The following is a 13086-nucleotide window of genomic DNA, read 5'->3' on the forward strand; positions in this document are numbered from 1 at the left end:
CATCCATGGACTGAAACCTTACTCTTTCTGGTCACTTTGTTCTTTCAATGATCTCTTCTTTCTCCAGCAATGTCATTTTTCCTCCCTACTGGATTATTCCCATCAGTTTACAAACATGCTTTAAGCTCTCCCATCTTAAAAAGCCCTTCCTAGGGGCTCCCGGGTGGCTCAGTCGGTTGAGCATCCAACTTTGGCTCTCGTCATGATCTCACAGTTTGTGGGTTCAAGCCCCACATCAGGGTTACTGCTGTCAGCCTGTCACCGTGGATCGTGCCTCAGATCCTCTGACCCCCTCTCTCTGCCCCTCTCCCATTTGTGCTTCCCCCTCCCCCAACAAAACAAAGCCCTTCCTGGACTTCCCACCCTCTTCTGATTACTGCTCCACTTCTCTGCTTCCTTATTTACCAACACTCCTTGGAAGAATTGCTTTTATTTGCTGTCCTACTTCCTCATTTCTCATTTTGTCCTCAATTTGTTTCAGGCAAAATTTCATCTCTACCATATCATTAAAACTACTCTTAAAAAGTTCATTATCCTTGGGGTGCCTGGGTGGCTCAGTTGGTTGAACGTCTGACTCTTGATTTCGGTTCAGGTCATGATCTCACGGTCATGGGATCAAACCCTGTGTTGGGCTCTGCACTGAGCGTGGAGCCTCCTTGGGCTTTCTCTCTCTCTCTCTCTCTCTCTCTCTCTCTCTCTCTCTCTCTCTCTAATAAAATAAAATAAAATAACATAAAATAACATAAAATAACATAAAATAAAGTGTTAAAAAAAAGTTCACCATCCTTTCAAAATCCAATGGCCAATTCTTAGATGGTGCCCTACATAATTTATCAGCAACATTTGACACATTTGATAGCTTCCTCCTTAAGTGCTTCATTCATACTCTCTTCTGATTTTTCCCTTCCTCATTCACCATTCATTCTGTATCTTTTGCTTGCCCCTCTTCCCAATTTCTAAACATTGTCATGCTGAAGGCCAAATGCTAGACCCTCTTTTCTGCTCTGGCCACACTTGCCCTCTAGTGACCTCATCTAGCTCCTTGGCTTTTCATACCTGGATAACTCTCAATTTTTTTCTCTTCAGACCAAACCTCTCCCTGAATTCCAGATTGCCAAATCCAACTGGTTTCTCAACATCTCCACTTGGATATCTTGTAGGCATCCTAAACTTAACTTGTCCAACAAAATTGTACTCCTATCTGCTCCTCTGCTCATCTTCTTCATTTCAGTAAATGGCACCACTATTTTTCAGTTGCTCAGTGTCCTTGGGTTCATCCTTGATTTTTCTATTTTTTTTCACACTTCACATCCAGTCCAAATCTGCTAAGCTCTACCTTAAAAAATACCCAGAGTCTGACCATTCTTCACAATTTCCATCCAAGCCACCACCATTCTTCCTCTACACGACAACAGTAACCTAACTGGGCTCCCTGTTTCCACTGTATTTTATTATTACTTTTTTTTTTTTAAGAAATATATATATATTTTTATAATTTTTTTTTTTTTTTTTTTTTTTTTTTTTTTAGAGAGACAGAGCATGAGTGGGGGAGGGACAGAGAGATAGGGAGACACAGAACCTGAAGCAGGCTCTTGGCTCTGAGCTGTCAGCCCAGAGCCTGACATGGGGCTTGAACACACAGAAGGTGAGATCATGACCTGAGCCAAAGTCAGATGCCCAACCAACTGAATCACCTAGGTGCTTCCCTGATTCCATTTTAACCACCTCTCCCTATCTTGTTCTTTCCTCACACAGTATTCAGAATGAGCTTGTTTTTTTTTTTTTTTACTCTTTTCACTATTTTTAAGGGTACAGTTCAGTGACATTAAGTACATTTACTTTGTTGTGCAACTATGACCACTATTCTTCTCTAGCACTTTTTCACCTTTCCAAACTGAACCTCTGTGCCCACTAAATAATAACTTTCCATTCTCCAGTCCCTGACAATTTCTTTCTGTCTATGAATTTGATGACTGTAGGTACCTCATATAAATGGAATCATACAGTATTTCTCCTTTTATGCCTGGCTTACTTCACTTAGCATAATATCTTCAAGTTTATCCATGTTTTAGCATGTGTTAGAATTTCCTTCCTTTTAAGGCTGAATAATATACCATTGTACACACATACTACACTTTATTCATCTGTTGATGGACATTGATTGGATTTGTTTCCATTTTGGGGCTATTATGAATAATACTTCTTTTAAAAATTTTTTAAATTTATTTTTGAGAGAGAAAGAGCAAAAGCAGGAGAGGGGAGGAGAGAGGGGGACAGAGGATCCAAAACAAGCTTTGCACTGACAGCAGAGAGCTCAGGGCGGGGCTTGAAGTCATGAACCATGAGATCATGAGATCATGACCTGAGCTGAAGTCGATGCTTAGCCAACTGAGCCCCCAGGAACCCTATGAAATATTTAACTTCTAAAAGGCATTATGGCCATATAGAAACAACAATAATTTCTTTCAAACTGAATCTTCCAAGAAATAAATAATACAGATATAAATTGTCCTAGAGCTTAAGGAAAAATAGAAAATATTCCAATTCATCTCAAATATTTAGCACAAAGCTGATTAGGAAGTTGTATCAAAATGTGCCATGGTTATGTAAGATATTATCATTGGGGAAGGGTAGGTACATGGGAATTGTAGTTTTTTTGCAACCTCTTGTGAATCTAAAAATTATTTAAAAATAAAAAGTATTGGAGCACCTGGGTGGCTCAGTCAGTTGAGTGTCTGACTGTGGCTCAGGTCATTATGCCATAATTTATGAGTTCGAGCCCCACATCAGGCTCCCTGTTGTCAGCATGGAGCCCACTTTGGATCCTGTTTCCCTCTCTCTGCCCCTCCCCCACTCATGCTCTCTCTCAAAAATAAATTAAAAACATTAAGAAATATTTCAGGGGCGCCTAGGTGGCTCAGTAGCTCAGGTCACGATCTCGCGGTCCGTGAGTTCCAGCTCCACTTCGGGCTCTGGACTGATGGCTCAGAGCCTGGAGCTTGCTTCCGATTCTGTGTCTCCCTCTCTTTCTGCCCCTCCCCCGTTCATGCTCTCTCTCTGTCCCAAAAATAAATAAACGTTAAAAAAAATAAAAAAAAGAAATATTTCAAAATCTATCAAAATCCTTAATTCAAGATGATGAATTCAATATAAAATTTATTTTCTTCATATTTCTTGTATCTCACAAATCTGGGATGTAATATTTCCATTATGATTTAGTTCAAAGTATTTAATTTCCATCATGGTTCATTCTTTGACCCAAAGTTATTTGGAAGCCTTTTTGTTTGTTTTCTTAAGTTTCCAGATATATGTTTGTATTTACATTTTACATTGTGATTAGAGAATATGGTATGTATTCTAAAATTCTTTGAAATTTGAATTATATTAGTTGAGACCAATTTTTATGAATAGTCTAAGTATGCTTAGGAAGAATGAGTATTTTTAAAAATTGTTTATTGGGGCGCCTGGGTGGTGCAGTTGGTTGGGTGTCCGACTTTGGCTCAGGTCATGATCTCACAGTTTGTGAGTTCGAGCCCTGTGTTAGGCTCTGTGCTGACAGCTCAGAGCCTGGAGCCTATTTCAGATTCTGTGTCTCCCCCTCTCTCTACCCCTCCATTGCTCACACTCTGTGTCTATCTCTCAATAATAAATGTTGAAAAAAATTGTTTATTTATTTATTTGGGGGGAGGAGGGGGCAGAGAGAGGGAGAGAATCCCAGACAGGGTCAGCGCAGTCAGTGCAGAGCTGGATGTAAGGCTAGATCCCACGACCTTAAGATCATGACCTGAGCAGAAATCAAGAGTCCAACGCTTAACCAACTGAACCACCCAGCTGCCCCAAGAATGAGTATTTTTAAGTTTGGAGTGTATTGTTTTCTATGTTTATTTAAAACAAGCTTGTTTGTTGTGATAAAAAAAAAAAAAAGGAAAAAAAAAAAAAGGAAAAAAAAAAAGTCCATGGCAGCAATCCAGTCCAGAGATGATGGTAGGTTGGGAGCAGGAACGATGGAGAGAAGTGGAAGGCATTCAGATTTATTTGAGAGACAAAATGAACACTTCGTGGTGTTGGAAGGGGATGAGGGAAAGGTGAAGAAGAGAGCCATCAAGGATGACCTCTTCAGGGGCTCCTAGCTGGCTCGGTACATAGAACATGCCCCCCCCCCCCTTTTTTTAAGTTATTCCTTTATTTATTTGAGTAATCTCTACAGCCTACTTGGGGCTCAAACTCAGGACCCAGAGATCAAGAGTCGCATGTTCTTTCCAGTGAGCCAGCTAGGCGCCCCCAAGAGCATGCCACTCTTGATCTCAAGGTCGTGAGTTCAAGCCCCACATTTGGCATTGAGCTTACTTACGGGCGAGAGGGGGGGTAGGGTGGGGAAGATGACTTGTTTTATCTGTTTTATCCAATTCGACAGGTAGCAGAGCTATGCACCTAAAATAGGGACTCCAAGGAGGGATTAGGTAATCTCTGTATTTCGCCCAAGCACGTTTCTTTACTTCCACGGCAGCTAGGAGGAAGGTGGCGAAATTAAGGCTTGGGGCTGAGCCTCAGCAGCTCCCCGCCCTTTATTACATGCTCTATATTCGTGTTACAGTACTTACCATGGTGTATTATTCACCTTACAAGGTGTCGCACCCTTTGGACTGGGAGCTCAGAGGGCATGGGCTGAGTTTCTTCAAAGCCTCTGGAGGGACTTTGCCCAGAAACTCGCTCCTCCACCTCCCCGGTCTTTCTTGGCCCCGCCCCCAGGGATTTCCGGCCGGCCCGCTCCTCTACACCCGCCTCCGCCCCTATTGCAACGGTTGTCCTCTAGCCTAGTTCGGGCTAGAATGATTGATGCGTGTGTTCTCCATTCACTAACGCTGAAAGATCACGTAATTACCAATTAGGCGGTAGCAGAGGCGGGTGCTGAAGCCTAGGGTTGGGGGTGACCAGGAAGTGAGAGCCGAGATGAGTCAAGCCCTGGCGGTGGCGTAAAGGTGACCGGGCATCTGGGTTCCTCCTTTCCCGTCTCTGGCTCAGGGGTCCCTCCGCAGCTAGGAGCCAGGACCTCCATTTACTCTTGTTAATGCGGAAGGGGGTGTGTCTACATTTGTAAGCGGCAGAGGATTTTGCTGAGCCTCCTGCCCTTTCGCCGGGAGGCGGGTCCTTCTCTTAAGCCTGGGGGTGAGGACTGGTGGAGTGGTCCTGAGTCCCTCCCCCTCCGAGCCGGCGCCTGTAAAATTAAGGTCCTTCCGTAGCCTGTGGGTGGTTAAAGTCACCACGGAAAGGGTGGTGAGGGATGACGACGGTGAGATTCGCGGACTCTGCCCTTCTCCTGAGGAGTTAGAGACCTCCAGCTGCAGTCAGAGGTAGTAGAAGGTGGAGGGGTCCTGGAAGCTAAATTCCTGTAGTTAGGAAACTAGGGAAAAGAATAGGTAGGGGAAGGAACGGGTGGAAAAAAAGCATTTATGTAGAGGTCCTGGTAGTTTTGAGTCTACTGTAGGGCTAGACGCGTTGGGTTTGGGCTCAGGCTCAAAATCCCTTTCCCACCTCTGCGCCGTCAGCTTTTTGCCTTCATTTCTTTCTCCTCAGGCTGGAGGAAACACCTGAACATGTGGAATCCCAATGCCGGTAGGTGTTTGGGGATCTCTTCTCTCACCCCCACCCCTTTTCATATGAAACCCACAACAGAAAGTTTTTGTGTCAGTTTTTCCTCCGCCTCTCTCCACCGCAAAAGCAGTCCTTAAACCATAGCTGACCAATGGTCTTTCCTTAGAGTTCACGGTCTCCCTTTCCCCCCAGTCCTGTCAGTCCTTAACCTTTGTCTCCTGCGCAGCTTTGTCTCCCCTACGCCCCGTTCTCCTTCCTCACCTTTGCTTTTCCCTCTAAGTATTGAGTGAGAAACGGTGTTTCTCATCTTCTTTTGTAGGCATTTGTTGCCAGAGGGTCTGAGCAATTCTGATCTTAATTTATTCTTTGCTTCTTCCACCAGGACCACCAGGGCCAAATCCATATCCTCCTAACCTTGGGTACCCTGGAGGTTCCAATCCTGCCCACCCACCGCCTGTAAATCCTGCCTATCCTCCAGGCCCCTTTCCAACTCCTCCAGAAGCTCCCCAGGGGAATCCAGCTTTTCCCCCAGGTGGGCCCCCTCATCCTGTGCCACAACCAGGGTATCCAGGATGCCAACCCCTAGGTCCCTACCCACCTCCCTACCCACCACCTGCTCCTGGCATGCCTCCTGTGAATCCCTTGGCACCTGGCATGGTAGCACCAGGAATGGTGATGGACAAGAAGATGCGGAAGAAAATGAAGAAAGCTCATAAAAAGATGCACAAACACCACAAACATGGCAAGGTCAGTGCCCTCTGGAGTCTGGCTAGGAAGGGGTGCCCCCTCAGAGGGACTAGGCTGGCAGGAATGGGTAAGGGGGATTTGCAGTCTGAGGACGTGAAGCAGCCATTATGTGGCTCTGGTAGATGGTTCTTCTTTGTAAAGGATTCCCACTGGTAAGAATCTGATAATCTTGGAATATTAGGCTAATTGGACCTTCTATCAGGGAGGGCTAGGTTGAGCCTTAGACATAGATATTGGAATCTAAAGCCCTTCCTGTCTGTCTTTCTCTGTCCCAGAACTTTTGCTCCCCCCCCCCCACCCCACCCCAGATTCTTTTAGCAACTTAGATACACCCACCTTCAGTGTTCACAAGGTGTTGTGCTAATTACATGGGCCTTTTTGTCCTACCACCCAGCAGGACTCTCAGTGACTCTCAGCCTCAGATAAAAATTTCGTGCACAGCCCCAAGGTGAAGTATCTTCCTTCTAGAAGAGTGTTAAGCAGCAAATAGCTCTCAGGACAACTCTGGAAGGACAAAACCAACCTGGATCTTGAGGAGGCCTTAGTTTACCTTTTTCTGCCTAGTGTTTATTTATTTGCCTTGGGGCTTTGGGCACTACCTCCTGGATCTAGGTCTTTGGTGGAAGCTTGAGGAGAAGGAAAGATGAGATTGAATTGGGGGGAAAAATTACCCCAGAGAGACTCAAAAGTGTTTTTGATGACAGTTGATGGGAGTACGCATGTAAAGAATCTTGACTAGTACTCTCTCCACCTTCTCTCCCACCTTCCTCACTTTCTCCCATTTGGGGCTTAGGAAAAAGAAAAGATAGTTGGGCACACAGCTGCTGTTTCTACTCACTTGTCTTAGAATCATAGCTACAAGAACTTTCCATGTGACCAATCAGTAAGCATTTGTAAAGTAGCAGCTGTCTCTTAGCACTATGCTATGCTAGTGCCTGTATTTATTCCTTGCCAAGGCATTGAGTCAGGTAAAGAAAGTTGGAAATATGCTCCAAATGCAATATTAAGTTCTGTGCAATGATTTAGGAAGGTTTAATCCATTCTTATATGTTCACTGCTGAAAGAAATGTTTGCTTTTGCTGTTTAAGAGACAGTCTGTTTCAAAACTGCTGACCTTCTTAGGAAGCAAGGGGGTGCTGGGTGGAGGGGTAGAGCACCAAAGAATGTCCCATGGAGTGATCAATGGTCATTGGATCTGATGCTGTCTCCTTTCCCCTTTCCCATTACAGCATTCCTCCTCCTCCTCCTCCTCTTCCAGCAGTGACTCTGACTGAATACAGGGCCTGGACCCTTCCCTCAAGCCTCTCCAGTTCTGCTCTCCCATCAAGCTTCAGATGCCATCTTGTTACTGGGGAAAATTAGCTCTTGTGCCCTTCCTCGCTCACCTTCCCCTCCCTCCTCCCCCCCCCCCCCCCAGCCCCTGCAATCTGAGCCTTCCTCTTCTGTTCAGCCCTAACTGGCTAGGGAAAATGGGAAAAGAATTCCCATGGGCTAGCAAAGACCTTCTTCTCACTACTGGGATAGAACTTTTAGCTGATGAGTTTAGCAGGACTATTTTTTGAGGATGATGAGACCTTTGAGCTAAGTGCTGAAGACAAGTTTAAGATCTGTAAAATGTGGTTTTGTAATACTTGTAGTTGGGAGGTGTTGTGGAAATTGAATTACAGTGAAAAAGAAACTGTACTGTTTTTGTAAGGTGGCTGGCACACTTTGGTAATTTAGTGGCAAATACATTTCCCATCAGGCCTTTATTGATCGTACTAACTGGAAGGCTGCTGGGAGGTGGAGTCCATTTGGAACCTAATCTCACTCCTTAGCTTGGTAGGCTGGCTCAGGTCCTTCTTATTCTCCAACTCTCAGTGCAAATAAAGCTGTTTTTCCTTGTCTCTGTTCACCCGTGCCATTACCTTGGTTGGGCCCAGCACATTCTACCACTTTTGCTGCCCTTCGTTAGACCCTCCAAAGTGTATCAGTTTTATATCCAGGAACTAGAGCATCAGTGAAGAAGACGCCATACTGTCTCTATGTTTAAGTGAGAAGAACCTTCAGAATTGGTTCAGTCTACTGGTATGAATCTTTACTGTCTTCCCTTCAACGAACAGAAATAGGTCTTTAGCTTAAGTTTTCATATCTGCTACAGAGGTTCTTAACCCTGGCTGCCCATCAGCTATCAGAATGATTTAGAGTTTTGCCCCAAATCTATTGAGTAAGACCCTCAAGGATGGGGCCCTTTTCCCTGTCAGGAAAAGTGACATTTCAACTGCCTCTTGGGCCTGGAGCATGGAAAGGATGAGTGGAAAAAAAAAATGAAAGAGTGGATTTTCCAAGTGGAGTGGGGAGAGGGGTTGGGAAAGGCATGTGTGCTTAGGTACAGAGTCACAGAATTCCATAGCATGTTTGGGAATCACAGGTCTCCCAGTGGGACTAGATTGGTTTCCTGGAAAATTGTTTATTGAGGAAATACTGTGTTCTGGGTGCTGAAGCTACAGTTCCTGCCTTTCATGATTCGCAAGATCTAATGGAACAGATGGACACGTAAATAGGTTATTATAATACAGTAAAAAGGACCACAATAGAGACATGGACCAAGCAGTGAGAGAACAAAGGAAGGAGTGACAGTGCCACTGGGAAAATGAACTAGATCCAGGCTGGGCCTCAGAAAAAGTAGGAGTTGCCCAGTTGGTAAAAAGTACCAGCTAACACTGAGCATTTATCGTGTGCCTTATGTTTATAACTTCCAGAATCTTCACAGCAACTCTATGAGGTAGGTACCATTGTTCCCATTTTGTAAGCAAAGAAAACTGACGCAGGAAGTGGTTCTGTCAGGATTCAAACTCAGGCAGTCTGGCTCCTGAGTCTGTGCTCTTAACCCAATGGATTCCAAGCAGAAGAAACAGTTTTACAGAGGCACAGAGTTGTAAAAAGGGGTAGGATGAGGGATGCCTGGGTGGCTCGATCAGCTGAGTGTCCAACCCTTAATTTGGGCTCAGGTCATTATCTCATGGTTGTGGGACTGAGCTCTGAGTTGGGCTCTGCTCACAGCACAGAGCCTGCTTGGGATTCTCTTTCTCCCTCTCTCTCTGCCTCTTCTCCATGCTTGCTCTCTGCCTTCTCTCTGTCAAAGTAAATAAACATTAAAAAAAAAAAAAAAAAACAGGGGTAGAATGAAAGTTTAGTTCTTGAGCCTGAGTCACCATGCAGGAAATGAGGGGCAGAGAGCCCCTCATTTAGAGGGAGAGAGCATGTGCATGCACAGGAGAGGGGCAGAGAGAGAAGGAGAGAGAGGATCCTAAGCCTCAGCGTGGAGCCTGACTCGGGGCTCGATCCCATGATCCTAGGATCATGACCTGAGCTGAAATCAAGTTTTCAGTATTCATCAGCTCTTCTTTTTTGAGGAGAAGGGAGATATGGACACAGGGGGGTTGTGGGGTGAAGAGAAACAGATGTTGACAAACTAGAAATAAGGAGAAACACAGCAGTGGCTAGAAGGGGAAAACACAAAAAGAAATTGTGAAATTAGGAAACTCACTCCTTTTCTCTCCCACTCTTTCTCTTTTTTTTTTTTTTTTAAATGTTTATTTATTTTGAGAAAGAGCATGAACGGAGGAGGGGCAGAGAGACACAGAATTAAAAGCAGGCTCCAAGCTCTGAGCTGTCAGCACAGAGCCTGATAGGACCTGAACCTATGAACCATGAGATCATGACCTGAGCTGAAGTTGCACGCTTAACAGACTGAGCCACCAGGCACCCCACTGTTATTGTTTTTTTTTTTTTTTTTTTTTTTACATTTATTTATTTTTGAAAGACAGAGTGAGACAGAGCACAAGTGGAGGAGGGGCAGAGAGAGAAGGAGACACAAAATCTGAAGCAGGTTCCAGGCTCTGAGCAAGAGTTCAGCACAGAGCCCAATGCGGGCCCAAACCCACAAACCATGAGATCATGACCTGAGCCGAAGTCGGACACTTAACCAACGGAGCCACACAGGCGCCCCAACACCCCACTATTTTTTAATGTTTATTTATTTTATTAAAAAAATTTTTTTAACGTTTATTCATTTTTGAGAGACAGAGTGCGAGTAGGGGAGGGGCAGAGAGAGAGGGAGACACAGAATCCCAAGCAGGTTCCAGAACATGAGCTGTCATCACAGAGCCCCACCTAGGGCTCGAACTCACAAATCACGAGATCATGACCTTAGCTGAAGTCGGACACTTAACCAACTGAGCCACCCAGGGGCCCCTAATGTTTATTTTTAAGAGAAAGAGAGAGGGAGTGCTAGTGGGGAAGGGACAGAGAGAGAGGGAGACAGAGGATCTGAAGCCCAATGCGGTGCTCAAATCCATGAACCATGAGATCATGACCTGAGCCGAAGTTGGAGGCTTAACCGATGGAACCGTTCAGGTGCCCCCTTTCTCCCCACTCTTTTTTTTTTTTTTAATTTTTTTTTTTAGCATTTATTTATTTTTGAGACAGAGAGAGATAGAGCATGAACAGGGGAGGGGCAGAGAGAGAGGGAGACACAGAATCGGAAGCAGGCTTCAGGCTCTGAGCCATGAGCCCAGAGCCCGACACGGGGCTTGAACTCCCGGACCGCGAGATCGTGACCCGAGCTGAAGTCGGACGCTCAACTGACTGAGCCACCCAGGTGCCCCCCTTTCTCCCCACTCTTAACCATGGAGAGCACATCTCCCCATCCTGGCATTTCTAAGCTATATGCACAGTGCCTTACTATTGTTTTGTTATTTCTCAAAAATTTATCAACTTTTTAAAAAACTTTTTTAAAAAGTTTGTTTTGAGAGAGAGAGAGAGAGAGCATGGGAGGGGCAGAGAGAGAGGGAGAGAGAGAGAGAATCCCAAGCAGGCTCTCAGCTCAGAGCCTCATGTGGGGCTCAATCCGAATGAACTGTGATATTACGACCTAGGCCGAAATCAGGAGTTGGATGCTTAACTGACTGAGCCACTGAGGTGCCCCCCAAATTTACTAACTTTTTAAAAGCTGAAAGCAATACATGTACTTGAGAAAAAGATTGTAACTTTTTTGTTTTATCTTTTAAAATTGATTTATTTTTTTAAAGTAAGTTCTATGCCCAGCCTGGGACCGCAACTCATGACCCAGAGATCAAAAGTTGCATGCCCCACCAACTGAGCCAGCCAGGGCCCCCAGATTGTAACATTTTTGAAAAAATGTTTATTTGTTTTTGAGAGAGAGTGTGAGCAGGGAGGGCAAAGAGAGAGAGGGGCACAGAGTATCTAAAGCAGGCTCCATGCTGAGAGCACAGAGAGCACAGAGCCGAATACAGGGCTTAAACTCACAAACCCACAAACAGTGACCTGAGCTGAAGTTGGATACTTAACCAACTGACCCACCCAGGTGCCCCCAGATTGTAACATTTTTAATAGGAAATTGAGTGAAAAGATTCTCTCTCTTCTCCGAGAAAGAGCCAATCACAGCTACCAGATACTTTTGTAAACTTCCAGAGCTATTCTGTGTACAGTCAAGTGCCCCCCCTTTTATTTCTATCTTACATCATTCCTATTTTCCTCCTCCCCACTTTATATGGGAGCATACTCTATGCCCTCTTTGGGACCTAACTTTTTCTCATTTAACCGTCTATCTCAGAGTTGATTCCATCTGCGTGTATGTGCATGCATGTGTGGAAGTGTGCTAGTGAATACAACCTTGTTTTTAACACCATTCAATTTATCCAATCTTTTATTGTTGGGATTTTATATTGCTTCCAGTCTTGCTATACACTTAACTGCTACAGTGAACATTTTGGTACATTTATCTTAAACCGAGGTTGAGAGATGCCTGGGTGGCTCAGTCAGTTGAGTGTCCGACTCTTGATTTCAGCGCAGGTCATGATCTCAAGGTTCGTAGAGTTTGAGTCCCACGTCGGGCTCACACTGACTGTGCTGAGCCTGCTTGGGATTCTCTGTCTCTCCCTTTCTCTCTGCTCCTCCTGCACTCTCTCTCTCTCAAAATAAACTAAAACAAAACAAAACAAAAAACAAAAACAACTGAGGTTGAAAAGTCAGATGCCCATGGCTATATCTGGCTATGAGTCTGTCCATCCGTCTGTCTGTCTGTCTGTCTCTTTTTCTTTTTCTTTTTGTGGAGAGCCCATTCTGTGCTAAATATTAGACTCTCCCCCACCCCCCAAGTAGGCTCCATGCCCAACGTAGGCTAGGCTTGATCTCACAACTCTGAGATCAAGAGTTGGATATTCTACAGACTGAACCACCCAGGTGTCCCCAGACATTTTCAATAAAGATTTAGATTTCAAGCTAGAAAGTCTAGCAACAGTGGATCCTCATTCCTGAAGGCAGAAAATCTGGCCTCGAGTAGTGGTCATTCCTTATAGGTGGATCCTGTGCACTCCAGTCTTCTCATTGCAACTTCCTGTTGCCTTCTTTCTCCCAATTACATAACTTGCCTGTCCCCTGAGAGCATTGGGTTTGCGCCATGTTTTGTGCAATGATATAAAGCACTAAAGATGGTGGTTCTCAAATGTGTTTATCTTATGACTTCACCACCTTGTGTCCACCAGGGGAATCCGGGATTCTGCCATTCTCTTCCTACTATAAACAAAGTATAGCAAGGTTTCCACACAATTGACAATGGGAAAGGATAGGAAACCCATGAGATCTAAAATACAAATCGAGGGCCACCTGGGTGGCTCAGTTGGTTAAGCATTCAACTTTGGCTCAGGTCATGATCTCATGGTTCATGGGTTTGAGCTCCACATA

At 44.8% G+C, this 13086-nt stretch overlaps 1 protein-coding gene across 6 annotated transcripts; it reads left to right on the forward strand.

Moving 5' to 3' along the window:
• Positions 1-4852: 4852 nt before the first annotated feature.
• PRR13 (proline rich 13) lies at positions 4853-8223 on the forward strand. Of its 6 annotated transcripts, none has more exons than XM_043564127.1 (4): positions 4853-4874; positions 5575-5613; positions 5975-6339; positions 7569-8223. In XM_043564127.1, the coding sequence occupies exons 2-4, from the start codon at positions 5595-5597 to the stop codon at positions 7611-7613; spliced, it is 429 nt and encodes a 142-aa protein (XP_043420062.1). In that variant the 5' UTR covers positions 4853-4874; positions 5575-5594; the 3' UTR covers positions 7614-8223. The 6 variants fall into 6 exon arrangements, with proteins under 6 accessions (XP_043420062.1, XP_043420061.1, XP_043420057.1 ...); XM_043564126.1 differs by lacking the exon at positions 4853-4874 and adding an exon at positions 4875-4979; XM_043564122.1 differs by lacking the exon at positions 4853-4874 and adding an exon at positions 4943-5166.
• The last annotated feature ends 4863 nt before the right edge of the window (positions 8224-13086 follow it).

Source organism: Prionailurus bengalensis, chromosome B4 (genome assembly GCF_016509475.1).
Source record: "Prionailurus bengalensis isolate Pbe53 chromosome B4, Fcat_Pben_1.1_paternal_pri, whole genome shotgun sequence".
NCBI lineage: Eukaryota > Metazoa > Chordata > Mammalia > Carnivora > Felidae > Prionailurus > Prionailurus bengalensis.